The sequence below is a fragment of the Poecilia reticulata genome, linkage group LG6 (assembly GCF_000633615.1).
Source record: "Poecilia reticulata strain Guanapo linkage group LG6, Guppy_female_1.0+MT, whole genome shotgun sequence".
In the NCBI taxonomy this organism is placed as follows: Eukaryota; Metazoa; Chordata; class Actinopteri; order Cyprinodontiformes; family Poeciliidae; genus Poecilia; species Poecilia reticulata.
The window spans coordinates 17883542-17907901 of NC_024336.1; the positions used below are offsets into that span (position 1 = coordinate 17883542).

Consider the following 24360-nt stretch of genomic DNA (forward strand, 5'->3'; position numbering starts at 1 on the left):
GCAGAAACTTTGTCGTGCTTCTAGTTTTTCTGCTGAGCTCTCAGTCCCTGTTTAAACTCCTGGATGAGCAGCAAATGCATTTTTCCATAATTAGGACCTTCTTGTGCTTTTTATTATTATTCTGGATTTGTTTGAGAACGCCTCTCTGAAACTAAAAATGGCTAACTTTGAATCTTAACTTCCACACTGAAGATTGTTTTTGTCAGCGCAAGCTGTTGTTGCTGCATTTACTGGGTGGAAATAAAATTGTATTTTTGAGTTTCTGACCATCCATTTACCTTCCCTCTACTATGGGCATCACTAATGATTTGTGTTGTGTACAGAGGAACATTTATAAATTTGTTTCAGACCCAATATTTTTCCCTAATTTTGGTTTTCTGGAACTTCCTGAAGTCCATGGCTTAATGTGGATGTTGTTTGGTTTAATCCTCAGGAATTTCCTCTCGCTGTCAATTTCCCATTCCTTTGATTTTAATACATGTTATCTGCCAAAGATGGCCTGAAACAGATTTTTAACTCTCTATTCTGTGGCTAAACGTTACTAAATTTTATGAGCCTTTTGCTGATGAAATCTTATGAAGTGATTTTGTTTTCATTTAGATTTGCCTGTCTCTTTATTCACGACTGTCCCTCTTGACTTTCACTACGTCTCCCAGACACTGCAGAGGTCAGACCACCTCATACAATGGAGGGATTACATRATTTGGTGTGTGCATGTGCGCGTGTGTGTGCGTGTGTGTGTTTTCAGAAGTAGCCTTGTTCTGCTGGCTCAGGAGGAGAAAAAAATGGCCTTGCATTAACCTCACCTCCACTTTTAGATCCTCCCTGTCAGCACACACACTTAAATTAAAAAACAGCACAGGTGTTTTTGTTTTGGAGGTCTCTTGTGTGTTTAGCAGTTTTTGTGTCCACAAAACCCAAAGGTAAACTTGAAAAGTCAAATAGGAATTAAAACATTGTCCGAGTAGGCAGGCACCCCTTTTGAGACATAAAAAAATATATATATATATCACAACTGAGTCAATAATGTCTCCATTGTGCTTGTTTTAGTCCGTCTGTTGGTCAGGTGGCAGGAAAAGGTTCGGACAGAAATCCTGACCAAGAACAGCGTTCCTCTGAGACGTTTTCAGGCTTCTGAAAGGTGAGCATGGAAATCGGTCGTGGTAGTTTTTGTTCTAGCATTCCATGATTTCTCGGTGTACCTTCTGAGAACAAGAGGCCCATTTACAGGGAAACGGAAAGGGCCTGGGCGCCTCACTTCCTGTTTATCGCGTTTGTCTGGCGGCGGGGGTGAAAGGAAGGCGGGGTGCTGGTCAGGCGCAGCCTAACTTAATGGAGAAAATGGTGTTAAGTAGGTAAAACTTCCTCATTTGTGCGCTGCTTCAGACTAAAATACGCCACACACGCTGCCTCGCGCACGTTCGTCTGGGAAGCTGTGTAATTTTGTAGTTGTGTGACACTGGAAACTATGTCCTCTCCTTTTGGTTCACTAAAATGGCTTCTGCAGCATTTCTCTGCTGTTCTGGAGGCCTTTTTAGTTGCAGACAGATGTGCACACACTGCACTAGAATCCCCCCCCCACTGAGAGATGATGTCACTCTGTAAGCACATCTTCCCAGGTGGGATCCAGATACTCCTCAGCCAATCAGAGCCTTGTTTACACCTCACCTCTATGGCATGAAGATGCTGAAATGCACGCTTACGTGAGTCATGATGGTAATAACCACTGATCCCATTTACTTACTGGAGGAGCTTATAGGATCTGTGGTGTGGGGGGGATGTGAACAAATGTGTGCGTCAGTGAAGTGAAGAGCACCGTCATCCACTCTCTCTGTATTGATTTGACCTCCCGTCTGCCTTTCCCCTCTCCATCTCTGCCTCTACACAGCAGCATCTGCCTCCACCCACTACCTTCAACCCCCGTCCATTGACCGGCCATCTGGGCACATCAGGCCTGCTGTGGGAAGAGTTTCATCACTTGGAGTCATTAATAACATTTGCATGAGATTTTTAACTACTTCAGTCATATTCTGGTTTTCATTCATCACTACATGATTAAGAGCTTCTGTTTGACTCTTAGACGCCTCACATTTTGCTATTAGGTCTGCACATTTGACAACTTTTTCAAACTTTAAGCCTGGATAACAGCAAGCAGTTACGTCTGGCACAGACATTGATTCATCTCTCACAGTATAGCACCTTGACACGCTTTGCCAAGGATTTTTATTTTTTATTTTTTTATTCACCACTGTCATTAATTACATCAACCTGGCTAACAACCAGTTAACCTAAGCCCATTAGAGATTAAAATGTGCTMATCATCTTGTTTTTGATGATTTAGTCAGCTCTTGGTCACATGCTTCTCCTCACCTCTTTGCRAGCTCCTGGGTGTGACTGCTTCCTACGCTTTCATCACTCCTTGAGTTAATCAAGCTCACACAATGGAGCAGAGTTTCCTCTGCGATTAGATGGTGGGACGATCCTGTCTAGTCATCAGGGTGGTAGATTGATCCCCCGCTTCCTCCAAATTATGYATTCTTTTCCTTATTTGACCCTTATTTCTTAGGATTTCTGGGTAAACAAACACTCTTGTGAACTGAGGAAGTTTTAGTTTTTAGCTGTTTTTATATTGTACTCCCATTTCCTTTAGTGGAACAAATTGAGCTAAAACTCTGAATATTTAGTTATAGATGATGAGCAGATTTGATGGTTATTTTTGTGGCTAATTTTGAAGCACTAATTAACTTTTTGAACCGCTCCACTCAGAGGTGTGTGTGTGTGTGTGTGCGTGTGTGTGCGCGTGCGTGTGTGCACCGAAAAGAACTGACTGTACTGTTTTCTGAAAATGTCCTTGATCTCGTGTGTTTGACCGGGTGGCTGTTATGATAAGCAGAGCAGCAGATGTGAGTCGGCTGTTTTTTTGTGGGGGGTTTTTCACCAAGCCTACCAGAGGCTGGGTGGGGGCTGCTGGGAAGACTCCAGCAATGCTCTTCATAGATAACTACTGTACAGAACACAATGACGTCTGTGAACGCACAAAGTTCCCACCRTGTCATGTGAAACACAAAATTAGAAACTGCAGAGGACTGCAGGAGTGTTTTTATTGGAGACCCTGCGTCATTAGCCAAATCAAGGAGAGCAAGAAACTATCCTTCTGCTCTTATGTCATGATTCTTATTTTATTGAAGAGGCCTTGTGGAAAAATAAAGCACTGTAGGGTACCAAAATAGCATTTATAAAAAWWAAAAAAAAAATTCAAAAATATGTTTAGTTTTGTAGATCTAAGTATAACTGACAGCTGAAAACTTCACCTTGACRACTTTTAAGCACTTGTCAAATTCAGCCCAGGYCAACTTGTTCTTTGCTCCTGGGGTTAAAGTTCAGCAGGGCATCGGCCGGGGTAAAATAACAACTCAAACACCAACATGCCAGACTGTGTGATTAAGTCGAGCACCGTCTGCCGGTGCAGGAAATGGGAGACATTTCCTTTGAGGATGGGTTCCACCTCCCACCCACCCCCGTCCCTAAACACACTGCTTTCATCTCAGTTCTGCCTGTTGTTGCTTTTGTTGCAGGCCGAGAAGACGAACAATTATGTAATCTACCTCGAAACAGGCTGGGACATGTTACAAAGCAGACTAATGTAATTTAGCATGTGCTGTTAAGGAAGGCGTGTTGATCTTATCAGCCGTTTTTCTTTAAATCATGATCATTTGTACTGACAGTCATTATGGCTGACCTCGGGGAGACACTGAGCAACATGACTGTCACATTTATGATGCTAATGCCCCGTAAAGTTCAGAGATGCACGTTTAGGTACTCAGGCACTGATTGATGGATTTTTAAAAAGTTGTCATTTATTCTTTGCTGTACGTAATTTGGCAACAGATCGTTCTGTGCCTTTGCTTCGTGTGCAGTTGTGTGTTTATGGTACACATGGTTGCGTTCTTTTTGATTTGGGAATATGACCTTGAACAGAGAGCCCCCCCCCCCCCCACCCCCAATGTGGTGAAGAGTCCTCAAACCTTCTTCTCTCCGGTTGCCTTTGAGACCAATCATCAGTTTCACCACCCCCCCCCCCCCCCCCCCAATGTGGTGAAGAGTCCTCAAACCTTCTTCTCTCCGGTTGCCTTTGAGACCAATCATCAGTTTCACCATCGATTCTTGAAAAGATTGGGCTGATTTAACTTTATTTCAGTATTGAAGAAGTGCAGAGTCTGGAAACGTTTTTACTTTCCCAAGACTTTATTCCCGTTCCTTGTTGCTTGACAAATGACATCTGTCCACCCATGAGTTTTTCAATCAGTTGTTCGTTCGTTTTTTTCATCTGTCTGTCCATTTGTCTACCCAGCTATTGGTACTTCCATACTTTTAACCATCAGTTTCTGTCAATCAATCAATGTCTTCATTCAGTCATCTGTCCACTCGTCTTTTGTCTGTCAATTCTTCCATCAGTAGATCCATCCATTTTTCAATCTGGTGGTTGTTTTAATCCTGCTTCAGTTCCACCTATTTAATTTGTCTGTTATCCATCCCAGCCACCCATGTTCTTAAAGCCTGACTATTATGTAAAATATCCATAAATGCATAGTGAAGGTTTTTATTATATGTTAAAAATGTTATATTTATGGACATTTGAGCCTGAAAAATGAAGGAATAATRCACAGAAACCCTGGTTGTTCTCTATCAGATGATCTAAACCAATGTTTTCTCATCTTCTGAAAAGACTCTGTTCACCTCAACACTTCACCCTCTACACTCTGAATCTCCACCCTGTACATCCTGTGCAAACATGGGTCCAATCCAGTACCGCTCCCCGCCACCTCCTCTTTCCATGATGCTCTTTCTCCTCTCTCCATCCCCTCCACCTTATCCTGCGCTGCACCTACTCTCACACACATACACACAGTCTGCTTTTTGTTCTCCTCAGCAAACATCAGCAGGTCTCTGACTGAAGCCTCTCCAGTTGCACCTCTTTCCTACGTCACCAACACCCGCCGCCCCGGCTCCCCAAACCCACACTTATGCTTTGTGGTTCTCACATTTTCTTGTTTTAGTTTATTTATTTAGTTTTTTTTATTTGGTTTTCACAAATTGGTAAAAGTAACTCGTTTTACAGTCCCTAATAGAATGCTGGTCTCTGTGTCGTCAGTGCATTCATCATGACTTGGTTTCAAGTTCACGTTTCCATGAAAGTATCCACACTTCTGTAAAATAAMAATAAAAAGTTTTTTGAAAGAGGAAATTGGTGTCCTTTCCTGAAGATATTTAAGAAGAACAGCGTAGTCTTTATCAGTCTGTACATTGGAGAAAAAAAAGAGTATTCTGTTTAACTGCCTAATATGAAAGTTTTTGCGCATCTACTTTTTAGACCAGTAGATGGCAGTATTGATCCCATAACCAAATACTTTGTGAACCAGATTTGGAAAGCTCTCACAGGCTGATGCCCAAACAATCCTGTGCACTGTTGTGTTTCTTGAAGCTGTAATCTGGAGGTAATGTTTTGCTTTGGATCAGAAATGTTCAGAATTTTATCTGTCTTGGAGATATCTGCAAACATGCAGGTTTCCAAGTCTCCATGCCAAAGTTATCACACACTTCCCACGAAAAGAGACATTCCTGTCTGTCTCTGCTGCTTTTTTTTTTTGGTGGGTTATTAGAATTTTTGGTAGACTTTGAGCTATGGGAGATGATTATTTGTTTCTTTCAGGAATTTAAAGTCATAACTAGAAATGCATGAATTGGAAAAATAGTGGCTCCCAAGCTGCGTTTTCTCTTTCTTGAACCCTTTTGCTGGCTGAGTTGATGCTGCACCTGTTTTTTTTGGATGACTTCACACTGTCATGTGGTTAATCTCCAACACTGAACAAGTGACCTTGTCCACAGTCCTGTGGCCATTTGCAGGATAAAGGCTCATTACGCTTTCGTGCCTGAGGACTGTCACATTGTAGGCATGGTGGGAACTCTTTTGATGCTGCAACATTTCACCGGTTGGTCTGCCATCCGACTGCTTCACATAAAAAAACCCATCAACAAGAAGCTCAAAAAATGGTATCAATCAACTGTTTCATGCCCGTTTTTGACATTCTTTTTCTAAAATCAGTCTCGAGGCATTAGTTTAATTTTTCTGTCATTTTAGTGTAAAAAGGCTTCTAACTATCCAACTAGAGACAGAAACCAGTTTGGTGTAAACAATTTATAGGCAGCTTAGCAAAAACAAAAAGACACGCAAGTGGTAATGAGAAAATTTACTAGCACATGGTGGAAAAACACATTAGTTTAAACTGTACTTTTGYCAGAGGCCACTGGTGACAAATTGTTACGACAGACATTAAATTGGAGCCAACTAGCCTTTACAAACCTATGCCCCCATTTTGAATGAATTCATTGCAGTTYTGTCTTTTCCTGAATGTAAGCAAGATATATTGTGCCAGTGTCCATACCTGTTTATCAATTTAAGCATATTTGTAGTTAAATATTTTCAATGAATTATTCAGATAAGTTATTGTAAAAATGGCTTGGTCTCATTTGTAAATAAATATATTTCTCTGGAGGTGCTCTATTTCATCCCATTTCTATTGATTATTTCTATGAAGTACATTCTTCAACAAAACGTTAAACTTTAAATACAAACGCTACTCAGTCCAGCTCTGATTGATTTCCTGCTGTTAGGCGTGATTTATTGATGCGTAATCACATTTCAATAAAGCAGACGAGTGAAATCTACTTGAAACTGATGTTTTTTTTTGTTTTTTTTTAAGAGTGCAAAATTCCCAAGTCTGAGACAAATTGCCACAAGGTTGATCTGAACAATGGAAGATTTAGGATTTGTTATCTCTTCTGCATAGTTTATCACCCACTTTCTCTCATTATTAATCTGTTTTATGGTTGACTGTGCCCTTGACCCATTGGACTCATGACCCCTGTTTGAGTGCGTGGTCTAGTTTTTGACTGACAGGTGTTTGGCTCCCCAAAGACTCTCCTATCCTCAGGAATGTAGGGAGGAGGAGTTCAGCCGGAGCTCAGGGCATGTTGTGACAGGCTCCCACCCAGATGCAATCTCTTTCACTCTTATTGTCCAAACTGTTTTTAATCCGACTAGTCTTTCTGCTCTGGTTTTTACCTCTGTGATCTATGATTAATCATCTTTTCCACCTTTTCACTGAACTTTATTCTCACTTTCTTTTTTGTTCTTTGCCAGCTCCCATTGTTTCCTCTTCTTCCTTTCCGACGCGTTTCCTTCGACAGGAATTCATATAGTATCCATGGAGATGGTGATTTATATGTCTGGACATGAGTCTGGTATTTCTCATCTCCTGTCTTCCTGCAAAAGTCCCATGAACCATAGGGAGAGGAACCCTTCATGTTTTTCCTCTTGGTTTGCAAACATGAAAATAACTCTGCACCATAAAGAAGAGAAGAGCTGAACATTTCAACATATGATCTAACGTGACTGCTCATTAGTATGAATGCAGAAGCAATTAGGCGGACAGGTATTTTTCAAGAATCTCATTGCTGGTGGTAAATGGAGCAGAAATTGCAATCCTAGCGTGTTTGTTTGTGAAGTGCACATAATCAAATTCACAAACACAAAGAGCCGGGTCCTACAAACTTAAAGTATTTATCCTTTTCATTTGCTTTAGCTCTTCTCTCCTTTGTTTAGCCAGCATTTGTGCAAAGAGCACAGGCATGTCTTTGCATGCTGCCCATCCCCTTCAGGAATGTTGAGCRAAGAAGAGATGAAGCAGAAAAGTAAGAGAGAGGGAGATAAACGATGAAGGATAAATGCTGTGAGGCTGGAATGGAGAGAATAAGTGGAAAAAGAAGGCAGAAGCAGACATGAGTTTAGTTGTTTTGTTTTTTTTATGAATAGCGCTGGTGCTTGAAGCTGTAAATGCCTAAACTGGTCTGTAAAATTAGGTGCCGTCACCTTTCTAAGTAAAAGTGAAAGTTAAATTCTGCATTTTGTGACTCACAATTTATGTCTGAGGCACAAAACAAATTTTTTTTTAAATATATTTTTGCCTAGATTTTGTGGTACTTATTGACTATAATTAGACAAGCAATTGATGGAGAGACTGGGGAGAGGACATGCACCAAAGTCTGTTAGCCGATTCTTGTAGGATACTAATTGCATACCTTTAATTTCCTGCTCATCACACAGTATGCTTGTTGTATAATTTCAGCCGAACTGTATTAATCAAAGTTTTGTGGCCCATATGAGATCTTTTAAAGAAACGGCAAACTATTTTCATTTAACATAGTTATCAGTTAGTGAGGCCAGCATGACCAAACCAGCAGTTTCCCTTGGTAGAGAATGTAGACGTTTACATCGACTCAGATTTCTAAATTTGGCTCGTTTCACGAGAGGTTAAAAGCGTCACAAAATGGTAACGGGGAAACTTTGCTGTAATATGTTCAACCTTACTGTCATCTGCTGGAAGCCTTGCTCACTCTTCCTGCTCGAGTGAATCTCAGACATGTCTCAACAGTTTGTAGAAAATACACTTTTAAAAAGCTTCTTAAATCACGGTGGTTCCTCTGAGTTTGAGTTTCTTCACAGTAAATCTCCAAATATGCTCCACGTAAGCGTCCAGGTTCATGCAGGCTGATTCTGTATGCATCATTGTCCTTTTTTTTTGTGAGAATGTACGACGTCAAGATTACCTCAATTTGGAAGCTAGCTCAGAACTGCAATAGAAAATGGGTGGACCTATTTACACGTATTAAGGGAGAATAAAGGGGGTTTAACGTCGTCCACACCCAAACGCTTTGTTACTGCGACCTGGTWATGCTTGGGTTTAGGCCGATTTCAGATTTTTCTAACCAGCCAGTCTCGAGCGATCAAACTGAAAATTGTTCTTTTCAGTTCACTGTCCAATTTCTTTGTGCCTTTCTCAACTTTGTTATAGTTTTCATACAATGCCAAGCAAATGCCACACTTTCCCAAATAGTTTTGGATTTCATATTGCAACACGGGTCATTCAGTTCAGTATATCACGTCTCTTGAAACTGATGACCTTTATYTRGGCATACAGAYACAACCCATCRGACTCTGAGGAACTCCCTCCTGCACTGTTTTCACTAGCTAAGACCTTACCTAAACACATTCCCACAAGCCCAGAATGCTGCAGCGACGGCTCTTAAAGACAGGCTTGGACAGTGTCTGCTTTTTATGCTCTGACTTTGTCTAAAACATRGTTGGATCTCTGTCCTAGCTTTGATCTCAGGTGCGATGTGCTGCGGCGTCCTCCTGTTGGCCTGGGACCGGGCTGCTGGCTGGAATCCAAGGCGCCTCTGCTACGGTTCTGACTAATCTGCTGCTCGCCTGGAATCACAGTTGTTGTTCTTTGTTTTAAACCAGGTGGAATTTGTCAGCAGACTTTCAGATCCAACCTGTTGAGCGAGCCAGGAGTTCTCATCGGTTTTCAATTTTTTCTTTTAAATCTTCCCTATAAATGAATCCCTTTCATCTTAATGATCATTAACTAAACATGCACAGTTAAATTTTTTCATAACTCTAGATACTTGTAACTTTTGGTAGCATGTGACCTGTAATCTTGAACTCTAACACGGGGACGGAGTCAGAGTGGCGTGATATGACGTCAGTATTGTATTCCTTTGAATTTTGAACACGTTCTTCCCCAACTGCCTTTGCATTCCTTGATTTTTCTGTTTGCATCAGTTATTGACATAAATGTCACTTTTTTTCTCACTTCATCTGATTATGAGTAAACGGATCTTTTGTCACATGGATAATGACGTCAGTGATTTTATACATGTTTTAGTTTCTTTTTCTTTTCTTTTTTTTTTTTAAGCAGACAAAGACGAGTCAAGCTGTTATCCTAACTTCACTTCCATGTTTGTTGGCTGACATGCATCTAAGATTCTTAGAAATTTTTTTGGGGTGGGGGACTAAATTTTAAATCCTAGATTTGGTTTAGGTCAGCAGGTAGAAGGCAGGTGATGCCATGTAGTGTCTGTATAGGAGGAGGAAAGGTGACTGATGAGAGCAGAAATAGTAAACCATTGTCTACCAGACCAAAGGAATGCGGCCGTTGGTTTCCATCTACGTCAGACACACAAGCAGGGCCCAGTTTGCTGGCATCGCCTCCATCTCCACCTACGTGCATAAAGGACAAGCAGCTGTGGAGGTGTTACTACATGCTGACGAGTTAATGGGAGACTAGGTTTAATGACTACTGCCCTTTAATTCTCATCCTGGAGTCAGTGAAGTGACGCCGAGCCTCGCTGATCTTGAACAGATATCTTCCATCTTAGGTGACCACAAAGGTTTAATAGTTGGAGTCAATGGAAAATTCCCTGAGCTTTGGGCTTCCTGTGTTTTTGCATCATTCCTGGTTGGGATTTAAAGACGAATGCAGCACTTTAATACGTTTCAAAACTTATGGTGTTATTGTTATTGCCCTGTATTTGCCTTTTATTTTATATTAGTAACATCATTGTGTTAATATTAATCACATTTTAGTTTTTATTTTAGTTTTTTCAATTTTAATGATTATGACCTGTAGCTATTGAAACTCATAATTTAGTTATGTAGTAAATTAAATATCAGACCAATATTTCTGTTTTTTTCTGTTTGATGGAAATGACTGATTTAACAGTGGTCTAGCAGATGGCCAGTGACACCCTCCACAAGACACAGAGACATTGATAATGGCTGGTTGTTCAGTGATGCGTTTAAAAATAAAAAAGGTTGAGTAGAAGAAAAAGGTGTAGTAGGGAAAAGTCCAGAAGCAACAAACATAACCACAGCCTTGAGAAGAATGTTTCCAGGAAGATAAATGTCACATTCCTTGTGTTAAGTCACTCTTGAACCAGAGATGTCAGAATTGTCCTGCTTTGTTGGGGAAGAAAATGAACTAGACTGCTGTTTAGTGGTCTAAAGTCCTCTTTACAGATTATAACAAATTTTCCACTTCATTTGGAAATCAAGGTTACAGAGTTTTGGAAAAGAGTGAAGAGACACAGAAACCAAAGTTTGCACAGTCGGTGATAATTTTGGGTGCTATGTCATCTGCTAGCTGGACCAAATTCAACTCGACCTAGAAAATGAGCATTTTCATGGTTTCCTCTGCTGAAATGCTGTATTGAGATGTTTGATTTTTTTTTTTCCAGCAGGATTTGGCACCTGTCCACACTACCAGAGATAAACAAAGCTGGTTCAGTGACCATAGTGGTACAAACTGCCCTGACCATAACCTCATAGAAAATCTATGTAAGCTGGGCTTCAATTACGCCTCGTATGACCCAGTAATTCATGCAAAAGAAGGTACAATTAAGTATTGAATCCATGTACTGTACAATACATGAAGATACTTTTCAGCATGACATTTCTGCATTGCTGTTTTTTTTTTATATAGTGTTTGATTATCCAAGGAATTGAATTGTGGATTCTTATTAGTACTTTAAATCTATCTGTGTGTAAAGTATCAATGAATTTCACTTTTTGAGCAATATTACTGATTTAATTTGGATGATGTCTTGATTTCTAAAGTATGTAGAATCTGTTTTAACTATTCTGATTATACATTCTTACAAATTCTATTTTTACATTACATGGAACTTTTTTTTCTTTTACATTGTGGGTAGTAACTTGTACCTCAGGCTGACTCCTGAACTTTAGGACTCAACTTTACATTGACTGCTTATTATAAATGGGATTACTGCAGGTTTTTGTAAGGTAGTGCTAAAGGTGCATTTTATAGGCACTGATTATTGTAGAGAAACTGACAACCCACCCCCACATCTGGCTACTCCTCCTCAGTCACTGATTAAGCTACTCTGCACATGCATAGGCACTCACGTTATGGCCTCTGCACAGGTTTTTTCAATCTTCATGGGCCAAACTAGGCAGGCTTCTGCTATTTTTAGCACCATGAAAAAAAAAAGGTCCTCCTCCCCCTGTTAGTACTTCTCAGTTCTGGTTCAACAGTAGCAATGAACATGCCTCGGGACCAGCCATCTCCACCCACCAATTCCAGTTAAGTGGGTGCACACCCCAAAACACAGCTGCTTCTTAGGTCTTTCTGGATCAAATAGGGGCTTTTCCATCAGGAAGCTTGGCCTCATGTATCTGCTTGCCCCGAGTTTCATATGAGGAATGCGTACTGCAGCTCTGCAGATTGCACAGATTAGCTTCTGTGATGTGGTAGCTTGTCGGTCGTACACTTGCCACATGTGCAAAGACCGGACCCCCCTCTGCGCATTTCTTTTTTTTTTTTTTTTTTGTCCCCCAGAGGAGACAATTATTGCAAGAGGCGACACAAACAAACCAAGAAAAGCAGCGGAAGTGTGTGAACACAACAGCAGAAACAGGAGAATAAGAGGGCCGTGTCTGCCGTCAGGCAATAATTAGAGGGAAGAATGGCGAAGGGAATGATAGTTTGGCAACAACAGTTGTAATTTTCCCATGAGTGCAACTTATAGTCAGTTTTCATAACTCATTGTCCAAGTGCTGTTTGCTCTCTGACAGTGTAATTAGAATTTATAATTTACTTGTGCTTTAAATTATGTTCTTAAAATGGAAAAAAAAAAAAAGGTCTCCAAACAATTCCCTCCAACAATAACCTTGCCCTGCAAAAAGTGTACCGCCTGATTCCCTCACTGGTTCTTCAGTCATGCATGAACACGTCTAACTGCGGTCATAACTGGGTTGCGGGAAAGGTTTGAGAATGAAAAGAAGGAATGTCACCTTGCCAGGCCCGACRCATTGCACCGTTCACTCACAGAGGGAGGCAATGCTGAGCAAATATTCTTGCTGCAATCTTCTTCTTTTTTTTGTTGTAGAAATTAAAGTGTATATTTTCTTTACTCTCTATTTTACAAACTTTTGTTCCACAAACCATTGCATCAATCCACACTGATGCAATGGGTTTTTTTTTAAACTAATTTAATAAAAATGATGCACTACAATCTATTTTTCTCATTTAAAATTGACGTCCTTAGTTCCTTTCAGCTGAGAAAGGCAAGACTGTGTGCAAACCAGTTATTACAACAGGAGTATGAAACCTTGCTGCACCTTTTTATGTCGCCAGTCCAGTTACAGTCTGACCACCTGTTGCTACATTCTAACTACACCAAGCACGTCCACATGGGCAGACGGTTGACGTCACTATGCCCCGCCTCCTACCTTGCTTCCTCCTATCTGATTGGACGTCAGTAATGGAGCGGGGGGAGGGCTTTCTGTGAGAGCTACTGAGTTTTTCTTTTCCCTGTAAGTACCGTAGTCAGAAAGTTTCTGTGGGACCAACCCGATGTGTTGATTCTGTCGGACCTGAACTAGCCGAACAAGCGACGTTTTGATATATATAGTTTATGTTTATAGGCTATGGTTGGAGATTATTGCTCCTCTTGTTAAGATAAGAAAGTTATGCGCCCCCAGAAAAACCCAAGACCTCCTTTAACAGCGAAAATGGTCATTCAGGCAGTCGGAAAAGTACTAAGGTAATAGCCTACTTGTTTTTTTCTTATTTTCTAATTATTGCGAGTAATTTGTGATTAGTTTTTTCTTTATTATATTTGTATGTTTGCTTTTCACCCATAATTGGCCCCTAATTCACTAAGCATTTTTATTTTTACCGCGCTGTTTTTCATATGAACGTCAGGTTATCGCTGGGTTTGCGTCCCTCCAGATAAGGAGACGTGCTGAGAACTAGCGCCTTGGTAGCGAGTCATAAACTCTCTGTCGCTTAAATGCTGTAATTACACAAGACCCCCTGGTTCCGGGGGTCACCGCAGATTACAACTCAGCGATGATGATGAGGGGGAAGAGTTGCCAGGGAGTCGTCTTTCTTTTTTTGTTCTTTCTAAAAAAAAGTTTAAGCGAAACTCGGAGAACTGCAACCCTCTCCTGATGTATTACATATTTAATTTGGGGAAAATTTTGGAGACAAATAAAAAAACGTTTAACGTTTAAGTTTTGTGCTGGTGATGAGTCAGGAGATGAGAAGAATGGGAAATATTTAGTGTTACTGGTGACTTTGTTTTTTTAAAGGGAATATTTAAAGAAAATTTTAGAGGAACTGGTTGGAAATTTAAAGTAATTGTAGTTATCTGCTCAAAATAAAGAAATGTCTAAGGATGAAATCGTTTTTGTGAAAGGCTTTTAAAATATACTCTGGGAAAATCTTAGTTGTAGGACAAAGTCAACAACATCAGGTTTGCTTTCTTTCCATATTTTAGAACCATTTTCTTCTCCATTTAATCTATATTTATGTACATAAAACTTGATTTTTTTTAAACAATGTGTTATGTCCCCTGCCATTTAAAGTTCTAAATTTGGGGAGCTGGGTTCACGCTTTAAAAAAAAGTGCTGTTGTCTGACAAACTAGTGCTCCATTCAGACTAATTGCATGTTTCCAACTCTTAGCCATTATCTCTAAAGAGTCAACAATCAAGCTTTTCCTGGCTAATATGGATTTTCCCTGTTTTGTTTTTTTTATTTATTATTATTATTATTATTATTATTATTATTATTATTTTGCTTTTTTTCCCCCTGAACTTTTAATATCGATTCCTAACTCGTATAGAGAGAAGCTGTTCTGGTTCTTTGATAGAGGTAGTGAGTAAGGCAATTGGTGTTTGACTTTCAGATTAAGAGAGTTCAATCTCTTACTGATTGATTGATTTTATTTTATTTTTTTGCCTGTTTTGTTTTTGTGTATTCCAGTTTAATTGCCATTGTGAGTATGTTGCTTTAGGGGACAGGCTCTCCTGGAAATGTTTCCTCTTACCTTTCATGTCAAAGGAGAGGTGTGTTTTTATTTTTCAGCAGCTTGAGAGCTAAATGCCTCGAGAAAAAAGTTTTGTTGCACAATAGCAGTGTGAACGTTGATGGTGAGGAGGCTATCACCATCAACCTGCGTGTGCACAATACAGGCAGCTGAACTGAAAGTATTACTCTGTGACGTAAAGTCTGTTGCAACATCAGCGACAGGTAGAAACGAGTCTTGTTGAACCTACTTTATTGGGAAGTTCGACCTCCTCCTTATGAAGAAATTGGTTACCTCTGAGGAAATACAACAAAGAGGGTGATTTGACACACTTCTTCTGGGTGGGGGAAAAGAAAAAAAAAAGCAAAAGTGGCTATGCCACAGATGACAAGGAAGAAAGTTGAGTTAATGAGAATGACGGTAAGGGTTGTAAACTTGTAGCTCTTCTTTTAATGCGTTTCCTTCTCTGGTAAATTGTTGATTTCCTTTGGTTTAGAAGCAGTTATAAAGATGAGCGGTAAGAATGGAGTGATAAATATAAGCTCATGACCCATTTGAGGTGAAAGATTTAAATTTTTTGGGAGTGAAACAAAAAAACCTCTTTGATGGAGCATATTTAACAATCTGATTATGTTATTATTTAGATTTACAGATAATCATGCAGAGAATTCTGGGTTGATTCTTTTTTTTTCCTCTTATCAAAACAGTATTAGAGTTTATATTCTTACTCTGAAGTTACATTTAAAATAATGCAATGGCTTATGCCCCCCATCCCCACCAGTACCCTTGCTTCATACACCTTCGTGCTGTGATGTTGATGAGGCTTCATTATGGTGCTGCATGGGGGTCCATGTGAACACTGCAAATGGGATTTAGGACAGGATGAGAAGAGGAAGGTGGGACAGTCAGAACTAACTAAGGTTAGTGGTTAAAACACTTTGGAGGGATAAAGACTGAGCTCGTTGTCGGTGTTACTTTGGATTGCGTTGACTGCATCCAGATGCCAGCAGTTCTACRCCCCTWCCATCCGGAGGGCCAATGTCGGCAACAGTTGTGCAATATCTGGCTTGGCAGGAGCCCCGAGCTTCAGGGGAAAGTCATTACATGGAGGTTATTAAACAGGTGTCAGTTTAGTTACAAGAGTTTCCACACAAAACAAAAGTCAGTAAAAAAAATTATGGGCTCTACCTGAACTTTTCCAAGCTAAAAAGCACCAAGGCTTTAGGGAAGAGAAGAGAGATTTAGGAGCAGATTGTTCTACTTTTATGAAGCACTTACGTTTATTCTTCTTCATGGCTCTGAAATGTTTCTCCCCTGTGATTCCAGGATAAATTGGAACCAGATTCTGGTAGTGGGACCGGATTCAAATTGTACTCGAATTCAGGCTAAGGCCATTTTTACCCCAGCCGTACTCGGCTACTTGTTTGCCACTTGGTCGGCCAACACAGAGCAACAAATATTTGCACCAGCCTGAGGCCAAGCAGATGTATGTTTGAACAGCCTTCAGCGGACGCGCACGTGCCTGGACAAACACCGCTTCTCAAACCGGACAAAACTCGCTTCTTCTAGATTATCTCGGAGGGCCTGGCGGGGTGAAGGAGGCGGGGGGCGCAGCTGTTGGGACCAGCTGGACCATGAAAAGTGAAAGGGGGCTGCAGTCAGTGTGGCCTTTCTGTGGAAGACACAGGTGTGTGTGCGTGTGTGTTGAGGGGACACAAGAGGAAAGGTAGTAAATGAAGACGGCTTGATGGTCGGGGGTGTTGGGAGAAAGCGAGAGGAGAAAATTGGAACAGCTGTTGGTCGTTTCTCTGACCTCTGTATCGGCCAACAATAAATGTCTATTTAAAGCGTACCTCTGATCTGGTCTGTTTTTGGCAGAAACACATTTTCCCATTTCTTCTCCATTTTACAGCACTTACCTGCATGTGTGTGTGTGTTTGTGGGAGGGGCTATGAGCTGATCAAGATAAATCTGGTCCATCAATCGCGATTCTATACCAGTTTCCTTGCACTTCTTCCAGATAAACACATCTACATCACTCCTTCTGATTCACATCTTTCATTTTCACTTGGAATGAGACGTTTTTGGTTTGGTTTTCTAGATCATCGTGGGTTTACCCTGCTGGTGCCAGACAGGCTGCAGCTCCGGTCCAAATACATGCCTGACCTCACTTTTCCCTTAAATTCTGCCTTGTGCTCTGCCCAAATCTGGTGAGCAGAACGAGGCGCCTCGATGCCTTTTATGGTAAAAGCTTTTGCCAAGAACAGGCAAACCTGTGTGTGTTATGCAAGCCCAGATAAGAGCTGGTATAGAGGACGTTTTCTGTACATTAAAATAATGACTTTGGAATTTCTCCCCCCCTTGAAGTGTTTACACTAAAAACGGAGGAGTTTGTTTGGAAAGTTATGAAACTGCAGAGGCAGAGAAGATGGCAGGAAGTGGCTGTGAAGCTGTTTTTAAAAGGATCCTTTCATAAGAGTCGAACAGTTTTTCCGAGATGCTTTACAAAAACCTTTAGCTACGAGAACTGAGGTTATCTGCAAATGAGGCTTTGTCCTTGGGCAAAACAGTTTTCACATGATGAAACATGTAGCTCAGAGCAGAAAACCACCTGATTCTGCCTGCACTCCCACAAACAAGCCGAGGTTTTATGATCGACTGGATGGATACAAAGAAATGAAGGAATAAAATGGACTGAAGTTTTTGACCAGTAGTCAAAAAAACCCAAAAGAAATCCAGGAGTAGATATTGGAAAAATTAATATTGACTAGTAAGTAGCAATTAACTAATCAAAGGTGCCTTTTAGCAGAATTTCAAGTCCCAAAGCCGGCTCGGCAGCTGAGTGATTTTGAACAAGAACCAGTTTGGGTTGCTCAGACGTTAAACATTTCACAGGAAATCATCAGGCAGTTTCCCTTTGTCAGGGCTGATGATGAGTTGGATGACTGCAAGCACATAAAAAAATAAACGTTTACAAAGTAGGAAGGCTGCAGGCTGTGTGTGCGCAGTTACACGCTGACATGCCCTTCTCTTGTACGCTGGGTGGAAAAGCGAGGCAGCACTTCCTGGGAAGGGAATGAAACTGCAGAGTGCCAGAAGGCCCCGAGCCTCTCGGTTCTGTCATGTTTTGAAAGTGTTTATTTGTTCCCATGGATATCAGCTGGAATCGTGTCAGTTTGACCCCTCCTTTCTTTTCTCAACCTTATATTTCTTCCCTCTAAATCGTTTTCGATCGACTGAGGGGCTACATGCATGTTTTTGGTTTTGCCTGGAGGAAAAATCTGGAAGAGATGGAGTCGGTGACTGCTAAGACAGGAAGTGAGGGTCAGCGGAATCAAGACGCATTCAGGGAGCAAATTCTATCTTCCTTGTCCTCACACAAACCCAAACATCAGTGGACTTAAGCCAATCAGGACCAGGAACAGAGAGGAAATGTTAGAGCGGAGCGCCTATCAGGCAGGGTCTCAACAACCTTCCGTGTTGCTCAGAGGACCGAGCAGGCATCCGTCTGTATTGTGTGTCGAGGTTTCTGGCCTTTGACCCCACAGCAACCCGCTTCTCCTGCAGCAGCCTGAGCAGGAGCCCGAGGGGTGAGAGGTCAAAACTCGGGGTAGTAAAGGCAGGGTGTGATGTGACGTGTCTGTGCTAAAAGTAGCGGTGGAAGCACAACGCGCTGCGGACGGGCGACTGTGTGAGGCTATTTGAGTCGATGTAAGGTCGGAGATCTGCAGTAAAGATGCGACAAGTGGGTGTTTGTGGGGTCTGCAGTGAAGTCGGTGTGAAAGTCTGGGTTGGGGAGCATTTTTTTGTGTGTTTATGGGTTCAGTCGCCCCCATGCTTCATAGATCTGCAGGTGTGACCTCACTGAGGTTCATTTTAACTATGATTTTGCTGAGGTCTCCATGAATTATTTTATTTCTTCTTTTTTTTTTTTTTTTTTTGCACTGCAGAGTTTAGGCTGGCATCGCCAGCTCCCTGTTGCTTTTAAGAACGACTGCCTCGATCGAAAAGCGTGCGCAGCTTTTCAAAACTGTCCTCGTTTCCTCTGTGTTGCAGGAAGTCGAAGACGAAGCCAAATGGAAAGAAGCCGCCAACAGAGGAGAAGAAGCAGTATGTGGAGCCAGAGTTCACCAAGATCCGGGTGGTGGACTTCGACCTGAAGGAGCTGGTGGTGCTGCCCAGAGAAATAGACCTCAACGAATGGCTAGCGAGCAACAGTGAGTGACTGACATCATCATCTGAGCGTGCCGAGTTCAAAAACCACTAACATAAATGCCGAGTTATTAAGAGTAATTAAACACTCTGCAAGATGAGAGGTGGGGGTTTTTTTATGTCGTTAAGAAAAACTATACCTTAAAGCTCAGTGTTTGCTTCGACTTGTACGGTTTTCCCTTTGGGGCTTGAGTTGATTTTCCCAGCATGTGTGTGCACTTATCTTCAGGAGAGAAGAGGCTCCAAATATAAATCTAGGTTCTGCTAAACACTCTGTGGGATGAAGTGATCAAACTTTTCCTGGTCGATACTAATTATTTTGTATTCACGAGGTCAGACCTGCAGCTTTAGGTTTTCTTGGATGCATTTAGTGAATAAAATAATGGAGCATATCTCTGATAAAGATTTAAATGTATATTTTACTAAATTATAGATGGTGCAAAATTACCCATACACCCCAAATTCAATGCTCGTAATGTCAAGACTAAACATAAATATGGCTGCATGTATCATGTTGAATGAAAAACTTGTTTGGAAGACGTTGCTGTGGGTATTTTCCACTGAAGTTGTAAGCGTTAAGTAAACCGATGGATTCCAGATGGAATGTCGTCCCACCAGTAAAAACTACACGGTTGCACACATCTAAACTGTGAAACAAATATTTCAGACTGTTTTTGTCACCGATCAAAAACAGTCAGATTTGGCTCGTTTCCAGCACTGGAGCCGTTTATCTCTTTCACTTCTAAGTGACGACACTGTCCACTGTTGTTGATGATGCTGACTTGACAATATTTGTGTAGCCTAGTTTAGTCCTCTGCAGCAGCAGATGACACGGGATGGTTGCCGTGGTGTGATCTGTGCGTCTTTATCTGTTTCGCAGCGACGACGTTCTTCAATCTTATCAACCTGCAGTACAGCACCATTTCAGAGTTCTGCACCGGAGAGACCTGTCAGGCCATGACGGCTTGTAGCACGTAAGTTTGTCTGCAACATGTTTTCAGCAGCGAACAACATATTGGTTAATTTATTAGAAATATCTGGTCAGGGGCTCCAGGTGGCTCCGTATAGAGACGCTACAGTCCTTGTTTCACCGGTCTAGGGTACAATTCCTGGGTCTTTTCTTCCTGTCATTCTCTTCTCCATCACCTTAATGAATAAAGACCACAAGTGCCAAGAGATGTAAAAAAAAAATAATAATCAGAATGAACTTTTTGTTCTGCTTTAAACTCATTAATGGTTTATTTTGGTCCCTGATTGTAGCCTATTAGCACCAAATCTTCTCATTACTGCCATTTTTATTAGCATCCTGTAAAGGTGTGTAATCTCTTATTATAGATGCATCATCTGACATGTATAAATGTTGAAAATTTTCATTTAATTACAATTCTTTGATATTTTGTTACAAAATAAAATATATAGGTACCCCTAACAGTTCATTTTAAATAAAGGCTTTTTAAAATCTTATATATATAACTAGAGTTTCTGGAAACTTTTGACTAATAATCCATTACTGTTTCCCTCTGGTATGAATCGATGGCTCATTTCTCTCAGCCACTGGTAACTTTGATGCCACCTTGGGGGAACCAAGTCTCTGTAGTAACTATTAAACACTATTGACACATACTTTGGTCAGATAAAAGTAAGATTGTTGCTCTTCAGTTACAAACATTCACCAGTGGGCTTTGCATAAAACAAAGAACGKCTGTTTAAATGACTTTATTCCCTCTGTGGAGTTCAGAGGAGGATCTATGATGCTACATCCTCCTCTGAACGTTTTTTTAAAATTTCAGAGTAATTTTTAAAAGTACTTTGACTGCATCATCTTTTCTCTGCGGAATAAATGTTCAAGTAAAATTGGATTTTCTTTCTGTTTATGGTGCTGTAGTAAATTATTTTAAGGCTTTTTACACTCCTGTATTGGACCTAATACACTCCTGTATTAGGTCCAATTAGGTGGTCAGCCCTGCAGATAAGAACTTCATAAACTTTCTTTCCCCCTCTGACATTTCCTCACTTGTTAATTTTTCCACAGATCTATTTTAAGAGTGTTTGTGATGTAGTCATTGTGGTATAATCACTCACCTGGACAATTTCCTGCAGATTTCAGGAAATTGCAGTATATCCTCTTCGCCTTCTGCAGCCTGCTGATATTAACACAGACCGACTTCCTTAATGCTGTAATCAAACTGTCACTTATTTACCTTTTTAGATGTAATTAAAACTCGCTCCCGGGTCGCTTACCAGAGCTGAAGGTTTCGTAGCAGCAGTTTGTATTTTAGCTCTTTTACCTCTGAAAACATGCTGGCATATTTATGGCATGAAGGGAGGCGACTGACTGCAAGTATTTATGTAAGCAGGGAGCCTGTCGGCGTGTGGTTCTGTCATCCTTTTAGTCTCTAAAGAGACGCCTTCTGTGTGCTGAATGATGGTAAAATCTGATCAGCCACACATCCTAAGCAACACATAACACACAGTCTTGTAACTTATTAACCAATCTRCAAAATGACCTGACAAACCCACCTCCACCACTGACTAATGGCGATCTGGTAGCTTTTCCGTGTAAAAGAAGCTTGGCGAGTTTCCCTCTTGAGTCAACAGTGGATTTTTCCATGGCTGTCACCTGAAGCTAGTCTTGTTAGCCTCCACTCTGAGAGGAATGGAGGAAGCGTGCTTGGCCTGCARGAGTGAGCGCAGGAGACGGTGTCCTGTTTTACTAGCCGCGTCCATTCTGCTGYGGTGATGAGAAGCAAYGAGTTAACGCAGGAGAAATAAACACTCCAAACTAATATTAAATACGCTTTGTGGCGTAGCCTCTCTCTGGATTGAATTATCCATTTTGCAACACTACGCCTTATATTTATGACTACCTTTCTCCCCTTCCTGCTGTGCAGCGCCCCACCCTTTCCTGCCCCCCCTCTCCCCTCTTTCTGCGGTAAAGCCGCAGTCGCAGCAGCGTCAGTGCCCCTGCCCACGGGCAGAGCTTGGCACTATTTTAGGAAGAAAATGTTTCCATGATCTTTTGAGGGAATGGAACCATTTAGCAGCTCTTTTAGGCCCATTTGGTTCGGGTGGGTGGATAAAGTGCTCTGTGTGTTCATTGTTGGTCTCACTTAGCTGGTTCCATTTTGGATTGTGCAAACAGCGATAAAATCTTTTTAAAACWGTTTTSCCCATTCAAAGCAGTTTGAACGCAATGAAACGTAACAGTTCCTGAAATATAATCCGAGTGCATTTATAGTCTGGACGACAGCGGCTCTGGGCCGTGTTTGCCTCAGATCTGCGCTGTGTGTTTGCACCTTGCATCGTCTGTGTGAACATACTGCTTTATAAAATTACTCAACTCTTTTTGTCACATTACAGCCGTGAAACTTCACTGTATTTCACTGAGATTTTAAAATGGAAAGGAAACGATGTTATGTTGCATTTGTTTTCCTTCCTCTGTTAACAAGTTTTAGAGTCTCCTATTTGAACACTTCCAGCTGCAGATGTTTTTGGAGAAYGCCTCGACCATCTTTACACACCTAGAGGCAGGTTTTCATAAATTTAATCAGCTTGGACAAGAGCATCTGTGATTATGGAGTCTTGTCACAAATTCTTAATTGAATTCAGGCCTGGACTTTGACTGGGCCATTCTAGCCTGATCTAAAACATCAAACCAAAGCTCTGGCTGCATGTTTATAGAGTCAAAATTCGTAAATTATTTTAATATTACCATTAAGATGGCCTCTAGAGGTGGTCGATTGGTCTGAAATTTATTTTATTTTTGTTTATGAGACAAAAAAGGGCTGAATTATAGATATTTACACCTCCTGCTGCTTTACAATTTTTGTCTACCACACACAATCTCCATAAACACACCTGAGTCTGTGGCTGCAATAGGAACAAATTAGGGGTGTGTGAGTACTTTGGCGAGGCATTGCGGGGCGCTATGATTGGTGTGACCAGTAGGTCTCCTGCAGGTTTACTCAGGATTTGTAATGTCTGGTCCTCCACCTCCCACACACACGGTGCCTCAGCTGCACCCTCGCTCTCATTTTATCAGCCAACGAACCGACTCCTTTGAGCCCTGAGATCATGCTTTGTTTCTTCACTCATCCTGTTTTGTTTGTCTGACTCATGGTGAGCATGCTAAAGTCTCTCAGGTGACTTCTTCCCACTGACGAAATCTTTTTCTTACCTGTTCTTCCAGATGTTTACCTGCTGTTCTGGGTTAGTCCGAACAGAAATGTTGGGCCAGCAACTGGTCTGGCCCTGAGAGATCAGGGAACTGGTTCCAATTGGACTCAAATAAAACCCAATTTGTTTATTTAGCTCTTATTATTACTGTGCTGCTTGATTCAGAAAGTTGTTAAGTTTTTTTCCTGATGAGGAAACAGAGCAGCTGATTGTTTCTAAAGGTTGATTATGCATCATCACTGGCTAATGTGTTGTTCATCCTCCTGTTGCTCCAGGAAGTGCTCTTGTTTTTGTCTCGGCTGCCGTAAACATCTATTTGCATGTTTATTTAAAGTTGCACAGTTGCATTATCAAAGGATTTTACAAATTATCAGAGTGGTGATTTTCATGTTTGTCTCTCTTGTCTCTAGAATATACTACTGGTATGACGAGAGGGGGAAGAAGACAAAGTGCACTGCTCCACAGTACGTCGACTTCGTAATGAGTCTTTGTCAGAAACTGGTCACAGATGAGGAAATCTTTCCTACAAAGTACGGTGAGTGGAGCTCTGAGCCTCTGAAGTGAGCCTGACTGATGCTGCACTGCCCCCTGCAGGCGTAGAGATTTAAAATGTTGCCTCAGAAGTCTGGAGTCTGAATTTCATTTAGGTTTTATAAAGAAACTATTAAAAAAATAAAAATGTAGTGGAATTTTCAGACTTCACTCCATAACATTATCTGAACGACCTCCAGATTCTGTCCATCCATCCTTTCTCTGGTCTATCATCCCGTCGCTCAGCTGCCTTACATCAGTATATAAATATATATATAGTATATAAATCCATATAAATCCATCCATCTTTCCAGSCTTTTTCAGACCATCCAACTTTCTTTCTGTTCATCCATCCGTTCATTTGTCAATCAATTTTAATTGATTGATTAAAATTGATTGATTGACAAATCAATTCATTTCATTTGGCCAGTCGTCTATCCTTCCAACCATTTGTCCTTCTGTTTCCTMCACCAGTTTACCCATCATACTTCCTTCCTCCTCATTTTTTCAGGTTTCATAGTTCATATTGGCCTTAAATTCATAGTAAAGTTTGTAATTTTACATGGAAAGTGGACTAAAAGGGACCGAGAACTCTGACCAGATCTCCTAACAAGCGCCTCGGCTAAAAGTTGTAGTAAAACTAACATAATTTAGCCCGACGGCTAATTTAGTTTAGTTCTTCAACAGGGTGTGTCGGGTGCTAAAA

General features: G+C 41.0%; 1 protein-coding gene across 4 annotated transcripts in view; it reads left to right on the forward strand.

Moving 5' to 3' along the window:
* The window catches only part of mob2a (MOB kinase activator 2a), a 62784-nt gene that overhangs the window by 36473 nt on the left and 1951 nt on the right, over positions 1-24360 (forward strand). For 2 of the 4 annotated variants that reach the window (XM_008411579.2, XM_008411578.2), the window contains exons 2-4: positions 18792-18952; positions 19828-19921; positions 23534-23658. In XM_008411579.2, coding sequence (XP_008409801.1) covers positions 18792-18952; positions 19828-19921; positions 23534-23658 — 380 coding nt within the window. Of the gene's footprint in view, positions 1-1050; positions 1142-13254; positions 13468-18791; positions 18953-19827; positions 19922-23533; positions 23659-24360 lie in introns of those variants that run through there. The other 2 variants (XM_008411575.2, XM_008411577.1) reach the window with 2 other exon arrangements.